Raw genomic sequence first — 19076 nt, 5'->3', positions numbered from 1 at the left:
AAAGATGGCGTGTAGAACACCACATCTGGGGTAGAGAATATGGCTTCTCATCACAGTGGTAACACAATTTTGACCTTTTCTGGAAGAAAATGTTCCTCAAAAGTGACGAATTCACTGGTGTCTGTCTTATTGTGTGATGGACCTCGACATACACGATGTACAAAGTGGATCTCTCGCTCCTCCAAGTGTTCACGTAGTTCTTAGTCCATCTGCAGTGTTAGGTGCCTGTGAAAAATTAATCCCTGTACCATACTGAGGTTCTTATGGGGTGTAATGGTAACAGGTACATCACCAAGTTGTTTATAAGAGTAATACACTGGGATGGGTAGTAGGATTTGTCATTTTAATTAAGATGGTACCACTTTGTAATTTGTTAACAGAAGAGGGATAGCCACCTACTTCACAGCATGAACAGGGAGGTGACGGCTCGACAGCTCGGACATCAATGGTATGATCCCAGTGTGATCAGGAGGCTACTGCTGTGCAAGTACCTGACAACCCACTGCACTGACTAGATAGCATGGTGGGTAATGAGTGACCTTCCCCACACAATCTCTAAAAAAATATGAAAAATGTGGAGGTCAAACACTGATGTGTGGACTGAATACAAATTAATCAAAATATGTGGTGTAAAAAAAGGGAACACAATGTGTCCAGTACACTCATTATTTGAGCAACAACTGAAGGTATCACCATCAGCATATCTCTTTGCCTAACAGGAGCAGCTCGATACAAGTCTTTATACATCTTTAGGGAGAGAGGAAAAAAAGGTCGATATCAAATACTCACATCTAAACAGAAAGCCTTCTGTCCCCACCAAGGATAGTGTGACATTACAGCTCGACAGTAAGCCTAATTTCACCAGAAGACTTATGCCTGACCCTTAGGGATCATAAACTGATAGTTGCTCACCAAGTATGGAAAAATGTATATTATTCTTCGTGTAAATGTTTAGTGCTGGAAGAAAACTAGGATGAGAGATTAATAATATTTATTCAATAGCTTTTTGTGTCAGTTAAAGTTTTTCTTCTAAGAAATGAACATTTTGAGCATTGTGTTATAAGGGAGATGTGGCCAGTGTCTAGGAAGTAAAACTGGAGATATGATCATTACCAATATTGTGACCAATGTGGAAATTCCAGGATGGAGATAACAGCCAAAAAAGAGGAAAAGCAACTTCTCGCATGTAGGTGATTGATGCATGGCACATTGAACCATTCAGATTGTTGCTACTACTGCTCTCTCTCTCTCTCTCTCTCTCTCTCTCTCTCTCATGGTGTATGTACAAATTCTCACATTCACAACTACCTAGACAGCCAAATTCAGCCAACAGCAGCTATCAAAGAAACACTCTGCTTTCATTTCACACACAACATCAGAATAATAATGCACCTCAGAAGACACTGTGAAATCAAATTTGTATTACCAAACTAGAAACTTCTTTAACAAGCCACAAAACAACAAAAAACTTGCAGAAAATTATGTAAGTTCTGAAATCTGACACAAAATCACAAACAGAAGTTACTTAGGAACATAGCAACATTATCTGTTGTGCTTTACAGCAAAATTCAGTCTGATACCTAAACTAAGACCACCACTCACATTACATCCAATGACACACAGTATTCCACACATGCAGGTATGGACTCTTGATAGGTATCAGTACTGCCACCATGAATTAGTGTTTCATCTATGTAAATGTTCAGTATCTCCAGCACCTGAAACATAATTTATACTATGTTTAACAAACTGATTGTTTAGATCACAATATTTTCAAAAATTATCAGGGTCATACACAACAGCATGTATTAGTACCTTCTGCCAAATTATTTCTTTTCTTTTGGTTTTAGGGCCTTTCAATCCAATGACTGCCTTCCCTCTTTCATGGTAGAAGTCCATTCCGAGTGAAAGTGCTTCCAGGTACCGATCCTAGGAAAGAATGAAAATGTCACAATTTTGCATAGAAACCCAATGCTGCATGTAACAATTTAATCATGATGTAAGTGAAGGAAGGTCAGGTTTTCACTTAACTTTGCAGTTTACCTATCAAACATTAGTATCGTGTTACACATTTAAAATGATAGTGTTTCAGAGACACCTGCCCTCATATACAAGTGGGTTAAAGAACCCAATTCTGGGACACAGGAAGGCCAGCCACTCCCAGACTGAATTCATTTCACAGATTAAAAATGATGACTGGTGCAATGACCAGCCTCAATGCAACCTTTATGCGATTTTCCAAATTTACCACAAATTCCTGGTTGGTTTCTGTGTTCTGCCTCAGATACACAATGCTCAATCATTTTTAAAAACAATGTCACATTTGACCATGCACTTATACTAGATGCAAACAGAAGATAGTACATATATTCCTTGCTGGGGAGACGCTGGCAGAGGCTTTTAAATGCTTTTGGGAGTGGTGAACCCATCATTATAATAGCTTGTACATACTTCAGCGAATAACAACTGCCAGACTGCTTTATTTCTTGTCACTGCTATTTTAATTCACGTAATAAAACACTTTCCTTGATTTTCAGTCTTAATTTAAAGATTATGATATGCACTGAAGCCACTGAGAGTACATTTACAAAAAATTGCCCACTAGGATTTTAAAAACCATCTTAGTCAGCAGGAAAAAGGCGGTGGGCAACATGCTTCTACTAAGCTCAGCTTCCTTACAAAGAGGAATAGCTGGTATAGTCTGTCATGAGAATTCATACGTATTTCTACTAGTATAAGAATACTCCTTTTCTTAAAGAGGTCCTTTGAGAGAACTTTATTTTTAAAACATTTTCACTAATCAAAATTACGAACTGTTTCATTGATATACAGCATCCGTCTTAAAAATTAATGAGGATATAACAATATTTTCCTTGAAACTTCCTGGCAGATTAAAACTGTGTGCCCGACCGAGACTCGGACTCGGGACCTTTGCCTTTCGTGGGCAAGTGCTCTACCATCTGAGCTACCGAGGCACGACTCACGGCCGGTACTCACAGCTTTACTTCTGCCAGTACCTCGTCTCCTACCTTCCAAACTTTACAGAAGCTCTCCTGCGAACCTTGCAGAACTAGCACTCCTGAAAGAAAGGATATTGCGGAGACATGGCTTAGCCACAGCCTGGGGGATGTTTCCAGAATGAGATTTTCACTCTGCAGCGGAGTTCCAGTTTTAATCTGCCAGGAAGTTTCATATCAGCGCACACTCCGCTGCAGAGTGAAAATCTCATTCTGGAATATTTTCCTTCATTTCCTGATGCTCTCTCACTGGCTGCATAGGACCAGCAGCTGGCACACTACCTTTCATTTCCGCTATTCCATCAACACAAGCATTGTTAATATTGCTGTATGACACACGTATGTGTTCCACTGGCCTCTATACAGAGTTTTACCATCTTCTCAAAAAATGTATTCAACTATTGAGGATCTGCCCAATTTTAAAGCCATTTCCACCCCAACTACAAATGAAAAGGCAGCTAACTATGAAAAACATTTTGTTGCAGTCCCTTTTTCATTGCTACTATGGAAATAGTCAAGTTTTTTCCTTTGTTAAGTATAATATATATATATATATATATATATATATATATATATATATATATATATATATATATATACCCCCCCCATGAACCATGGACCTTGCCGTTGGTGGGGAGGCTTGCGTGCCTCAGCGATACAGATGGCCGTACCGTAGGTGCAACCACAACGGAGGGGTATCTGTTGAGAGGCCAGACAAACATGTGGTTCCTGAAGAGGGGCAGCAGCCTTTTCAGTAGTTGCAGGGGCAACAGTCTGGATGATTGATCTGGCCTTGTAACATTAACCAAAACGGCCTTGCTGTGCTGGTACTGCGAACGGCTGAAAGCAAGGGGAAACTACAGCCGTAATTTTTCCCGAGGACATGCAGCTCTACTGTATGATTAAATGATGATGGCGTCCTCTTGGGTAAAATATTCCGGAGGTAAAATAGTCCCCCATTCGGATCTCCGGGCGGGGACTACTCAGGAGGACGTCGTTATCAGGAGAAAGAAAACTGGCGTTCTACGGATCGGAGCGTGGAATGTCAGATCACTTAATCGGGCAGGTAGGTTAGAAAATTTAAAAAGGGAAATGGATAGGTTAAAGTTAGATATAGTGGGAATTAGTGAAGTTCAGTGGCAGGATGAACAAGACTTTTGGTCAGGTGACTACAGGGTTATAAATACAAAATCAAATTGGGGTAATGCAGGAGTAGGTTTAATAATGAATAGGAAAATAGGAATGCGGGTAAGCTACTACAAACAGCATAGTGAACGCATTATTGTGGCCAAGATAGATACAAAGCCCACACCTACTACAGTAGTACAAGTTTATATGCCAACTAGCTCTGCAGATGACGAAGAAATTGAAGAAATGTATGAGGAAATAAAAGAAATTATTCAGATAGTGAAGGGAGACGAAAATTTAATAGTCATGGGTGACTGGAATTCGTCAGTAGGAAAAGGGAGAGAAGGAAACATAGTAGGTGAATATGGATTGGGGGGGAAGGAATGAAAGAGGAAGCCGCCTTGTAGAATTTTGCACAGAGCATAACTTAATCATAGCTAACACTTGGTTCAAGAATCATGAAAGGAGGCTGTATACATGGAAGAAGCCAGGAGATACTGACAGGTTTCAGATAGATTATATAATGGTAAGACAGAGATTTAAGAACCAGGTTTTAAATTGTAAGACATTTCCTGGGGCAGATGTGGATTCTGACCACAATTTATTGGTTATGAACTGCAGATTGAAACTGAAGAAACTGCAAAAAGGTGGGAATTTAAGGAGATGGGACCTGGATAAACTGAAAGAACCAGAGGTTGTAGAGAGTTTCAGGGAGAGCATAAGGGAACAAATGACAGGAATGGGGGAAAGAAATACAGTAGAAGAAGAATGGGTAGCTCTGAGGGATGAAGTGGTGAAGGCAGCAGACGATCAAGTAGGTAAAAAGACGAGGGCTAATAGAAATCCTTGGGTAACAGAAGAAATATTGAATTTAATTGATGAAAGGAGAAAATATAAAAATGCAGTAAATGAAGCAGGCAAAAAGGAATACAAACATCTCAAAAATGAGATCGACAGGAAGTGCAAAATGGCTAAGCAGGGATGCCTAGAGGACAAATGTAAGGATGTAGAGGCTTGTCTCACTAGGGGTAGGATAGATACTGCCTACAGGAAAATTAAAGAGACCTTTGGAGAGAAGAGAATCACTTGTATGAATATCAAGAGCTCAGATGGAAACCCAGTTCTAAGCAAAGAAGGGAAGGTAGAAAGGTGGAAGGAGTATATAGAGGGTTTATACAAGGGAGATGTACTTGAGGACAATATTATGGAAATGGAAGAGGATGTAGATGAAGACGAAATGGGAGATAAGATAATGCGTGAAGAGTTTGACAGAGCACTGAAAGACCTGAGTCGAAACAAGGCCCCGGGAGTAGACAACATTCCACTAGAACTACTGATGGCCTCGGGAGAGCCAGTCATGACAAAACTCTACCATCTGGTGAGCACGATGTATGAGACAGGCGAAATACCCTCAGACTTCAAGAAGAATATAATAATTCCAATCCCAAAGAAAGCAGGTGTTGACAGATGTGAAAATTACCGAACTATCAGTTTAATAAGTCACAGCTGCAAAATACTAATGCAAATTCTTTACAGACGAATGGAAAAACTGGTAGAAGCCGACCTCGGGGAAGATCAGTTTGGATTCCGTAGGAATGTTGGACCACGTGAGGCAATACTAACCTTAAGACTTATCTTAGAAGAAAGATTAAGAAAAGGCAAACCTACGTTTCTAGCATTTGTAGACTTAGAGAAAGCTTTTGACAATGTTGACTGGAATACTCTCTTTCAAATTCTGAAGGTGGCAGGGGTAAAATACAGGGAGCGAAAGGCTATTTACAATTTGTACAGAAACCAGATGGCAGTTATAAGAGTCGAGGGGCATGAAAGGGAAGCAGTGGTTGGGAAAGGAGTGAGACAGGGTTGTAGCCTCTCCCCGATGTTATTCAATCTGTATATTGAGCAAGCAGTAAAGGAAACAAAAGAAAAATTCGGAGTAGGTATTAAAATTCATGGAGAAGAAGTAAAAACTTTGAGGTTCGCCGATGACATTGTAATTCTGTCAGAGACAGCAAAGGACTTGGAAGAGCAGTTGAACGGAATGGACAGTGTATTGAAAGGAGGATATAAGATGAATATCAACAAAAGCAAAACGAGGATAATGGAATGTAATCAAATTAAGTCGGGTGATGCTGAGGGAATTAGATTAGGAAATGAGACACTTAAAGTAGTAAAGGAGTTTTGCTATTTAGGGAGTAAAATAACCGATGATGGTCGAAGTAGAGAGGATATAAAATGTAGACTGGCAATGGCAAGGAAAGCGTTTCTCAAGAAGAGAAATTTGTTAACATCGAGTATAGATTTAGGTGTCAGGAAGTCGTTTCTGAAAGAATTTGTATGGAGTGTAGCCATGTATGGAAGTGAGACATGGACGATAACTAGTTTGGACAAGAAGAGAATAGAAGCTTTCGAAATGTGGTGCTACAGAAGAATGCTGAAGATAAGGTGGGTAGATCACGTAACTAATGAGGAGGTATTGAATAGGATTGGGGAGAAGAGAAGTTTGTGGCACAACTTGACTAAAAGAAGGGATCGGTTGGTAGGACATGTTTTGAGGCATCAAGGGATCACAAATTTAGCATTGGAGGGCAGCGTGGAGGGTAAAAATCATAGAGGGAGACCAAGAGATCAATACACTAAGCAGATTCAGAATGATGTAGGTTGCAGTAGGTACTGGGAGATGAAGAAGCTTGCACAGGATAGAGTAGCATGGAGAGCTGCATCGAACCAGTCTCAGGACTGAAGACCACAACAACAACAAGTATAATATAGTTTGGTAAAATCAATGTTACATTTTGCTCACTGGAGCTAATTAACAAATAATATCACTTTTGTGATAATTTATTCCAATCACTCCAGAAAAACAATTAGTAACAATTTACTATTAACATAAGAACAGCATCTATGTGGCACGAGGAGGTCAGAACAGATTCTGACCTCCTTAATGCAGTGTCATGGAGCTTGGCCTCTCAAAAACTTTGGCATGTGTGGCAGGAGCAACAGCTGTCAGCGTATGTTATGTGGCAGATGGACACCAGTCACCTGCGGTACTCACTCGGCTCACACAACGTTGTTAAATAAATAACATCCTTGTGAAAGAAAGAATGAATGAAATGCATTAAATAATTGGCCATAAAAACAAAACACAGTCAAATTAGGCACTGCCTGTGACTGTGCCAGAAGTAGGAGTACAAGGTGAGGGAGTAAAGTAATGGAACTGATTTTTTATCTATCACAGTTTTTATTTTTTTCAAAGAATAATATTGCCCCTTCAAAGTAGTTCTCTTCGGCAGCAATACACTGGTGAAGTAGTTCCCAGTCCTTTTAGCAGCAATGAAAGGCCTCAAGTGATAGGGCCTTTAACATGTCACTCACATTCTTTTGAACGTTCTCCAGAGTCCAAAATGGGTGTCCTATTAAGACATTTTTCAATTTCAGGTAAAGAAAAGAGTCACAAGGACTCAGATCAGGTGAATAGGGGGGGGGGGGGGGCTGTGGAACAATTGAGGTCAAAAATTCCATGATGGAATTGGCCGTGTGACATGGGCCATTGTCATTAGCAGTGTCCAGTTGTCTGCAATGTCTGGTCTCACCCTTTTCCTGAGCCTTTCAAGGATATCTTCGTGAAACACTTTGTTGACAAGGTTGTCCTGGAAGAACAGATTATTTATGCATGATACCCTATTGCCAAAAATGCAATTCAGCATTGTTTTAATCTTTTATTCGCTCATTCGAGCTTTTATCAGTCAAGAAAATGTCTCAGAGTGCCACTCCTCACTTTGGCTCCTTGTCTCAGTATCATACTAAAAAACCCAGGATTCACCATCTGTGATAACACGCCTAAACCTTTTTGTCATTCCTCTCAAGATGATCAATGCACACGTTTCTTTGACTGTCCTGCTCTGCTATAAGGTTTATCGACCCATTTTGGCACAGACCTTTTGAACGTGCAAAACTTTGGTCAAAATTTGACATACAGTGAAAGTGTAAGTTTAACAGCTCATCCATCATCCTTATTGTTAAACGTGAATCCGATCTCTCAAGAGCACCCAAATGTTCGACGTTTTCAGTGGTTTTTGAAGTTCAACTCTCCCTGAGAGAGGTTCCTCTTTAACATGTTCTCAGCTTTCCAAAAATGTTTTGTGCCAGTCAAAAACTTGAGCTCTTGATAAGGAATGTTCTCCATATGCCTGTTTCAACATTTCAATGGTCATACCAATGGATTCCCCAACTTTAACACAAAACTGATAGCATAACGTTGTTCTAAATCCCACCGCGCGCGCGCGCCCTCACACACACACACACACACACACACACACACACACACACACACACAAACTTCACTGATGGTTGCTCTCTGATAGTCACATGATGATTCTATAGAGCTAAAACTCTGCCTGAGCATCTGAAAGGGATGATCACACAAGTCTACACATGTAGAAAAACTCAGGTTGCCATATCATCTGCAGTGTTGTCATTCTCATTAGTTTTCACACACCTAGTATGAACACTAGTGTCTACGATTTTGTGACACTACACAACCTTCCCAAATTCTTCAGAATCAGTGACTTCAATTGCCAAAGATTCATCTGTAAATATAAAACAATCCCCATATTAGTCTTTTACGTTACGTAAAAATATTGACTTCACCGGCAGTAGTTTAATCTGTGAATTTAAGACAACCCTGTATTTTCGAACATGAAGTTGGGGAAAAAAAATCTTAATCTTGTATTTGGGCAAATACGACATCATTTATTACGTACTTTATCAAAAATGGAAGTGTCTCAGACTAAATAAAATGCTTAAATAAGAATCTAAATAATCTGTAAGTAAAGAAGACCTCTTGCCGAATACTAGAAGCATTGAGCGATCAACAAAAAAGAATGAAAGCTCTGCTTGCTTTTGGCTGAAACCTGTAATGAGCTAAGAGTACACGCTCAGGCACACGCACAAGCACACACTATATTCATCTAAGAGTCTGCTACTTTTATTTCTCAAGCGAAATAGTTATATGTAGCATGTAACTCTAGTTACTACAAACACACTGTTGGAAACCATAGGTTATGGAAAACATACCACTTACTGTTAGTTATGCATGAATGAAACATTGTAATGTTGTTTACTGAATTTACTCTCCCTGTGTTGCTGTTGGATCCCAGCCAAAAAATATGAAATTCATGAACAAATATTTTCAAGCGATACCCCATTCCTCAGACAAGCAAAATGGAAATAGAAAACAAATCAGAACTCTCTTTCATCCTCTAGGTTGGGATATTAATCCGTTACTGGTCTCAGTACAGTATGGAAACTCGGGCTGATAACAAGGCACATACCAGAGACAAAGTACGGGGCCATTGCCAATTTATACCACTTCTACACTTTCATAGAAAGATACATGATGCAGTTTACAGTTTAATTACAAGCAACACTATCAGCTTACATGACTTACACGATTTTTTCCTTACTTGAAAAATAAATAGCGAAAACAAAATAATTTCAAGTCTTCCAGAGTTTTTTATGTTTCAGTAAAAGAGTGTAGGAAAACACAGACAGCAGGAAAGAACCCTTCAAAAAGGAAAATGAGTGTTGGAAATTATTGGCAAGCAGGGTCCTGCGTGCGTGCGTGCGTGCGTGTGTGTGTGTGTGTGTGTGTGTGTGTGTGTGTGTTTTTAAGGAATGAGGTGGGGGGTGTAGGGGGTGATAACAACACATGACAGGAGTAACATAACAAAGGGTGTAGGTCATTAATTTTCATCCTACGTTATAAGGAAAAAAGTATAGAATGTTTGAGAACTATCCTTTTTACTTCCTAAGACGTGTACAGCAGATGTACCTTTTTCAAGCTAATGGAATAAACATGTAAAACACCATGCTATAATCTGTCATATTTGTTTGGTGACAGAACAACAATAATTAATCTCTCTCTTTTACTTATTACAATTATAGCCAACTATCAAATGTGGCAATAGTGCATGATGCTATCCTTCATTACAGTAATGGAGCAGAATGTGACAACTCACCTGTCTCACAAGGTGTGCTAGACGATCATTCCAAGTTCTGATTGACAACACATGAAATGTTTTAGTGCCCAAAAGCAGCAGCTGGCTTCCAAAGCTGACTACAGAATTATAGCAGGCATGTTCCCCTGCTAAGGCCTGGAAAATTAACAAATTAAAATTAACAATGCAGGAACAATAAATGAAATATACGAGAACTACTAATGTTTGTGGGGAAAAATCATTCCAGTTTTATACAGTCATAAGTATGAACTTCTTTACTTGTCGTAAACTGACATTAAGGGCTTAGTTTCACATACCTCCATACACTTTCTTGCAGAAATTATGCCAGAAATCAGTTACTAGTATTTACTCTGTTTCATGTCAAAAACTGGGAATTAGTAGTTTTAAACCTTTGAGCTTCATATATGTATGGAAGTATACATTTCATGGATTTCTTGTACATTCCACTGACAACAACAAAGTAGAAATGAGTTATAATGTGTACTGCATCTGAGGGGAAACAGTTACCAAACCTCATTCATACATGGTAAAACAACAGTGACTAGTAGTCATGTGTAGCCACTGCTAACTGGGTAAGTGCAATTTACAAACCAAAATGTTTGGGGTCCAATCAAAAATTGGTCCTAGAATTTTTCTGTCACTTATCATTCTGTCAATTATTTGTTAATGTGAAAATGGCACATTGCACTGTGGTTCAGAGTGCACATTAAGCAGTATGTCAACCTGTAAGAAAAGGGCTGTCAGTCAAAGATTGGAGGAAGCCAAGAACATAGCATCTCCATGAAGACTGAATCTAATAAAGCACAGTGGTGTTAAAACCCATCTACTGGTTGAGGACAACTTAGCTCTTTCAGTTACAGTCTTCATTTTTCCCAAAAAACATTATATATGCTTATTTGGCTTATATTGATAGGAATGTGGAAAGCATCATTTCCTGACCATTTCAAACAATGTTCCTCCAGTTGGATTTCTGCCCTGAGATGAAGAGTACTTTATTTATTACAAAACTGGGGGCTCTGGATTTGTTTTTTCAAAGTAATACTTCTTCTCACCCAAACTTCCAAGTAAATTCTATGGCTCTTTCACATTTTTGATGTTGTTATACACAGTTTGAAAATGTAACAGTTTCAAGCTATAGAGTACACAAAATATCAGACATTATGGTTGTTGGAAAATAGCATACCAATGCTTTGCTGACATTTCCACCAGTTGCAAGACCCTTGAAGTGTGCTGTTGCATACACCAGGCCAACAGCTGCTAGGTCCAGAACCTCTAGCTCCTCATGTGACCGAACATCCACGAGATGCAGCTGCTCCAATGTGTCCAAAACAGCCAGGGTGCGTGTATTCAGCCAGTGCAGACTCAGTAATTGGTAACCGACACTCAAGCGCTGTAGTGCCACAAACCGTACTTTGCTTTTATTGTCTACAGAAACCTGTAAAAAAGCATAGATTGCATATGGAATGAAGTTATATGAACACTGACTGGAAAAATACTGACAGAAGTTCTGACGATTCAGTGTAATGTTACAAAACTGTGTGAAAGTTGTGACACCTTGTGTAATAATGAGACGAATACTTTATCATCACTAAAGCTCCAGAACAGAAACAAGGATTAACAAGAAGAACTGTTCAAGGCCTGCTACAGCTTTCATTTGTGGCTTTGCCCTTTTATTCTCGTGGTGCAACAAATCACTAAGTACAACTTCAAGAGAAACTGAATAAATGATTAATGGAAAATCTCATATAAAGATGTGAAACAAATACTAACAAAGAGATAGAGGGGCTGGCCAGTACTAGTACTGGCCAGCCCCTCTATCTCTTTGAAAGAAACTGAATACTCAGTTTTGACGACAGATTGACGAATACATACCTTCTGCATTGGATGCATCATAGCTTTCACATCAGATGCATTAAAGAAATTTTGCAAAACCAAAATCAAGTGGCTTAGCCAGATTCTGAATTAGTATTGTCTCAAAGAAGAGAAAACACTTCACAATTTACAACACGTCACCCAGTACCACTTGAAGGAAACATATATAACATGCTCATTTTTCAGCAGAAAACAATGAAAGACTACTTTTATATATAAAGTAAGTCTAAAACTATTTAACAATATTATGACGAAGATAGTTGCTACTTACCAAATAGCGGAGACGCTGAGTCACTATATGGTGAGTAGCAACTATCCTTTCCATAATATTGTTACATTCCATCCTGGATTTTCGATTGTCTAAAACTATTTAGTCTTTCTGAAAGATAAACAATTGTCTTAGGTTCGCACTGAAGTTGACTCTATTTCTTACAGCTATTGAGAGTGACCTGATTTGAGACACTATGTGAAAGAAATGCATCCTTAACTACCTCGTCTGCTGCTTTCATCAACAACTACTTTGATCAAATGGCATTTCCACAATAAATCACTAGTTGCTTCAGAATACTGAGTAAGTGTAATTGACACTTGCAGAAGAAGGAAACTTTTACACATTTCACTTTATTAACATACAAATATTTCTTTAAGTACACATATTTCTCTCTAAAAACTACACCCAGATTTTTGTTTAGGTAATAAGCAATGTCCACTGGTTACATGATTTCATGTTATACGATAATTTTAATGTTTCACCAGGACTATCGCACCCCCCCCCCCCCCCCCCCCACACACACACACACACCAGAAACACTTTAGCTGTTCAGATTTCTCATTTTATCTTAGACTAACAATCTTTGTTTAGAACAAATAATAACCCAGAAATACTTCCCTATTATAAACAGTACTGTAACATATTACAAAAAGTTGCAAAAATCCAGCATTATGCACATCTCATCTGAAATTGACAGATCATATAATAAAATCAAACCAACAAGGAATATTCTCAAAAAAGACACAGGAAAAGAAGCCTTAGGGGATGACACTATTGCTGTTAAACAGAATGGAAACATTGTAAAAGACTGTTCATGTGCAGCAGATATTTTTAGTAATTACCTTTTTTTAAAAAAGGAAGTGAGGAGACTGATGCAAATAATTCAGAACAAAAAGCAAAACAGTATGCTGAAGAAGCAATACAGAGGACATTTAGTGAAATAAAAGTTAATCTCACATCTCTACTGAAATAAGGGAGGGGACCATGACTTTTAAAATCAAAAGTTCATATAGGATGGGTAATATCTCCAACAAGTCACTAAAATGTTGTAAGGCTATAATAGGTAATTTTCTTAGCCATGTATGTAATGCAGTATTAACTCACAGTGATTTCCCAGGAAGATTGAAATATGCTATTGTTAGGCCTCTATAAAGAAATAAGGCGACTCCAAAGATGTCAATACTGCTGCCCAGTGCCAATACTCATGTTCAGAAAAAACATAACACCTTGAACAACTAGAGATGGGACATTCATACTCACACGGCATGTACATTAATACGTTCTGCAGAAATCATGAGCATTTGAACCATGTTGACCCCATGGGTTCAAAATCAACATTGATATCGTGACGCAACACCACTTACTGGTAAAATGTGCCTGCAGCTGTCGTTGTCGCTATAAACTGAAGGTAATGGATCAGTGTGGTTGGAGCAGACATGCAGGATGCCTCGCAGTCATATGCACGAACTGTACCGTCAAGTCAGTGAGTTTAAAAGAGAACGCATTATTGGCATGTGAGTATGTGATGCATCCATCCAGGAACATGGTTCATCCAGTTTTGTCCTGTTACAAATACTCCACTTCCTATTAACGTAGTCCACTAACAAGAAATAATACACAGGTTAGAAAAATACAGCTCTTAGGTATGCATACTAATGAAAACAAATTGGAAAAACAATATAGTAGATTTGCTAAAACATATAGGTTCGGTTAGTTTTGCTGTAAGAATAATTGCCAATTTTTGGGAAATAGAGGTCTTTAAGTTAAAGTATTTTGCGTATTTTCATTAGCTGATGCCTTATGTTATAATATTTTGGGGGTAACTCCTTGCTTAGGTTAAAAGTATTCAGTGCACACAAGAAAAGGATTCCAATTATTTACAGAAGTTCCCACATGTAGCTCTTGGTGCTATGTGTTTAAGGAAATGGAAATATTAACCACAGCCTCATGCTACATTTATTCACTTATGAAATTTGTTATCAACAATCTATCCAAGTTTGATAAACTATGTGATCAAAAGTATCCGGACACCTGGCTGAAAATGACTTACAAGTTCGTAGCGTCCTCCATCGGTAATGCTGGAATTCAATATGGTGTTGGCCCACCCTTAGCCTTGATGACAGCTTCCATTCTCGCAGGCACACGTTCAATCAGGTGCTGGAAGGTTTCTTGGGGAATGGCTGCCCATTCTTCATGGAGTGCTGCACTGAGGAGAGGTATCGATGTCGGTCGGTGAGGCCTGGCATGAAGTCGGCGTTCCAAAACATCCCAAAGGTGTTCTATAGGATTCAGGTCAGGATTCTGTGCAGGACATTTCAGGGATGTTATTGACGTGTAATCACTCCGCCACAGGCCATGAATTATGAACAGGTGCTTGATCGTGTTGAAACATGCAATTGCCATCCCTGAATTGCTCTTCAACAGTGGGAAGCAAGAAGATGCTTAAAACATCAATGTAGGCCTGTGCTGTGATAGTGATCCACACCATGCCATCAGATCGCCACATTGTATGCCGTGATTCGTCACTCCACACAACTTTTTCCACTGTTCAATCATCCAATGTTTATGCTTCTTACACCAAGTGAGGCATCATTTGGCATTTACCGGCGTGATGTGTGGCTTATGAGCAGATGCTCAACCATGAAATCTAAGTTTTCTCACCTCCTGCCTAACTGTCATAGTACTTGCAGTGGATCCTGATGCAGTTTGGAATTCCTGTGTGATGGTCTGGATGGATGTCTGCATATTACACATTACGACCCTCTTCGACTGTCGGCAGTCTCTGTCAGTCAACAGATGAGGTCGGCCTGTACACTTCTGTGCTGCATGTGTCCCTTCACGTTTCCACTTCACTATCGCGTCGGGCACAGTGGACCTACGGATGTTTAGGAGTGTGGAAATCTTGCATACAGACGTATGACACAAGTGACACCCAATCACCTGATGACATTCAAAGTCCGTGAGTTCCGTGGAGCACCCCATTCTGCTCTCTCATGATGGCTAATGACTTGAGGTCACTACTGTGGAGTACCTGGCAGTAGGTGGCAGCACAATGCACCTAATATGAAAAGCATATGTTTTTGGTGGTGTCTGGATACTTTTGATCACATAGTGTAGTGACAGATGTTCATGAATGCAACAATAGAAGGGAAAATGATCTGCATTACCCTAATCCAAATTTGGCACAGGAAGGGGTGAAATATGCAGCTACAAAACTCTTAATAGCCAGAATGTAGTAATACACAAGGTGTGGTAACTATACAACATGAATGTGCACCTCCTGTTGCGCTGTCGCATGATGGGAGGTTGGTACTGGAATGCAGCAGACATTGAAAGTTCAAGAGCAGCAGCCACCATTTATTTCATCTTTAGGTCTGTTTCAGTTTGCTTTTGAGCCTTAGTTGTAGAGGATATTGTTCTGCAGTAGTGCCATGAGCATGGTGAACTTTAAAATTGAGTAGCGCATTAACCCAAATTCCCCGTGAAATTAAAAAGGTCACCATTGGAATGTTTTTATATGTTAAAGGATGTGTCTAGTGATAATGCTAGGTCACATACATGAGTTTTTGAATGGCTCAAACTGTTTTCAGACGGTCACAAAGATGTTGAAGATAATGAACTTTCCAGTTGATCTGCGAGTTCTGGGAATGAGGCACACATTCAGAAGATTAATGAAACTATGTGGAATGACCAACATCTGAGCATTCGGGATATCACATACATGGTGAGCAAGTAAAGAAGATAGTAAGACAAATTTTGGATGATGAATTAAACATGACCAAAGTTTGTGCAAAACTGGTTCTGAAAAACCTCTCTCAGGAGCAAAGCTGTCATTGGAAGAACGTCTGCTCTGATGTCATGGAACAAGTCAACGGGAAACCGGACTTGGTCACGTGTTACGATGGTACTGGGCACTACGCACTATGGATTGTATACTTTGGCTTGAGCACCAATGTGCTACAGCACGAAAATATATATATTTGTTACACTCAACTCTCAGCTTGAGCAGCCCAGAGATGAGGCTGGTCTCAATGTTTGGCTATGTTTTTCGTCATAGGGTGCCAGCTCACACTTGTCATAAACTCAATTTTCAAGATGAAATAAAATATTAAAAAAAATTCAGGCAGGTATTGCGGTGAAATTTAAAAACATTGAGTCACTCACATTTATTTATAATTTGAACAATTAGTTTATTTCAATTTTTCCACAAACAGTCCAATATATTGTCACATAGAAGAAGGTGTAATTAGATGAATGACGAACACTAACTTCACTTAATGAAGGTTTTTTCAGCACTTGCACATACAAGAGTGAGGAGCAAACTGCCTCCGGCCAGAACACGGTATGTATACAGTTACAGAACATTCCAGTATAATAATTCTTGACATTTGTGGATACTTCTAGAAGGTACTTGAACCAAATACAGAAATTAAAATTTTACAGTTCAGGTGAGTTTTTAACTCTCAATCCTCCCTGCAACAGCCTAGCATCATAACCACTACACCATAGTGACCGTGCTACTCAGCTCCTTCTGTGACAATATTGACTTAACACACAAAATGCAGTCAGAGGGGCTTTTACGTAATGGCAGCTGCTGATAACTGATACTACAACACTTCACTATAAAATTCATATGTCACGATCACGGCACTGTTCACAGTTCACAAAATACACTGCTGTCTGCTGCCCTAAACCACTATGTTGCGCTAAACTTGATCGTTTTCGAACGTTGCTACATACATACTTGTCCCCGACCGTGGTTACCAACCCAATACCAGCCCCAGATGAGGGGCACATCTGGCTCTTAGCGTCGCTCAAACTCAACTGCCCTCACAGATGGCCACCCTATGCACCCTTGAAATGACTGCCTAACTCAAAAAATTTGACAAAAAAATTATGAATATTCTAAAACTAAACCCGAAACACATACGATACATTAAAAAAATATGGAAATTTTCTGGGCAATAACAACCTTCAGTCCAACTTTTTTTTGTATCTGCCATCATTTTTTCACAGATAATGTTCTTGTGATGTGATTTTGCTTTTCCCAGATTTATGATACTGAACATAAATAAGCAAATAAAAATACATAATTATTAATACATATTAAATAAAAATACCTACCTCTTTAAAGTTTAGAATGCTGCTGCTAGTTTTGTCTCTTTAAATTTATTTATTACCAAAAACACAGTTTCTCTCAGTTGAATCCCATATTCCGACCTCTCATTCAAAAATGGTACATATTCTGCTAAATCCACTATGATTGCTTGATGCAGTTCTACTAGCCACATCCATGAACACTTTGATCATATTAATCAGCCAAAGCATTGCTGAGATATTAGCTTCTGAACTTTCATAAATTTACAATTTTTAAGACAACAGTAACTTTTGAACTATTATATATTTTTGTGGTGCATCTACATAATTTAGCTTTACATATTTTTCTGTCCATGAGTGCCAACTTTCACCTCCGTGTCACTCTTAACACGCATACATTTTCTGATCTGCTGATCTTCTGATCATGACAAGCAATCGGGTACACATGCCGCTATAGTGGCTACAGTACATGTATGGGATAAAACGCAAATGTCAGACTTCGAAAATTTCTGATCGTTAGCGTCAGTCGAGAACTGCTAGTCGTACGTCGCAAACCTGGGGCTCAAGGATGCAACAGTTTTGTCTATATAAGTAATGATTTTGTTAAGAAGGCATCAGTCTTCGTGGAGCCGCACACGCAGCAGCATTGACCACTCACGGTGAAAATGCCACGTTATTATAGGAGAAGAAGGCGTACCTGCCCAACTGTCTATAAAACAACAGACAATATTACTATCGAGACCAAGAACTATGTAGGTGCACAAGTCATCCTGCACAGTCCATCAGTTTTCTGTGGTGGAGTTCTGAACTTTACCCTTTGCAACAATGAAGCCAATCAAAAAGGTAATGGCTGGGTTACCGTTGCTTTGGTATGTGGACCTAAAGTCAATAAAGTGGCAGGACCGGAGCCGTTCAACAGCAGTGACGTCATCGCTTATCGGACATTTCAGATTGTGGAGGTGTACAATAGAGATATAGGTAAATCTTATTACCTGTCGTCCATGCCTTTGGTTCTCAGGACGAGGAATCATCACAAGATAAATGAATCTGAATCTGTGTCAGTGTGGGTTAAAGGTGTTGACAACTGTAAAAAAATTACTGTCACTGGCAATCTCACTCATTAATATATAAATTAAATAAAGTATTCCTATCCTTTATCCCTACCAAAAAAACTACAACTATCTTACTTCATTAATGAGCGCATGGCATCAGCCACATGGGATGCACTCTGTGCAAGCGTTGACCTCAGTGATTACGCAACTGCTTATCGCTCTGTTTACAAACGTGACAAGCAAGCAGGTACGCGTACATTTTTCTCTGGCATATAAATTTCTCCAAGTGCAAAAACATTGCCATATGCACTCCTGCCAAGCTTCTGCTCAGGTTTTTCCAAGGCCACGTAAACGCTAGCCTCTCGCCATGGCCCCCTTAGCAACCGCCAGCCACGTGCTCTGCGGCGGGAAACTGCCACTCTAATCTCCATCCACAGCTTGTACAGTGTGTCATCACATCTGATGAAACATGGATCTTCCAGTACGACCCAGAAACAAAGCACCAACTGATGCCCTGGAAGACTCCCACATTGCGAAGAATGAAAAAAAAAAAGCACTAACAAGAATGTCCATACTGAAGGCGATGGTGATTTATTTGTTTTTGTTATCAGGGGCATTA

General features: G+C 39.4%; 1 protein-coding gene across 1 annotated transcript in view; it reads right to left on the bottom strand.

Annotated features, from left to right (window-relative positions):
* The window catches only part of LOC126229566 (vacuolar protein sorting-associated protein 8 homolog), a 205510-nt gene that overhangs the window by 128417 nt on the left and 58017 nt on the right, over positions 1 to 19076 (bottom strand). The window contains exons 7-10 of the mRNA XM_049942334.1: positions 11349 to 11600; positions 10166 to 10300; positions 1816 to 1929; positions 1603 to 1718 (exon numbers count right to left, since the gene is read on the bottom strand). Of these exons, the coding sequence (XP_049798291.1) occupies positions 1603 to 1718; positions 1816 to 1929; positions 10166 to 10300; positions 11349 to 11600 (617 nt within the window). The remainder of the gene's footprint in view (positions 1 to 1602; positions 1719 to 1815; positions 1930 to 10165; positions 10301 to 11348; positions 11601 to 19076) is intronic.

The sequence above is a fragment of the Schistocerca nitens genome, unplaced genomic scaffold (genome assembly GCF_023898315.1).
Source record: "Schistocerca nitens isolate TAMUIC-IGC-003100 unplaced genomic scaffold, iqSchNite1.1 HiC_scaffold_375, whole genome shotgun sequence".
NCBI lineage: Eukaryota > Metazoa > Arthropoda > Insecta > Orthoptera > Acrididae > Schistocerca > Schistocerca nitens.
Note: the sequence above shows the minus strand (reverse complement) of the source record. Positions and strands in the feature narration are given on the sequence as shown.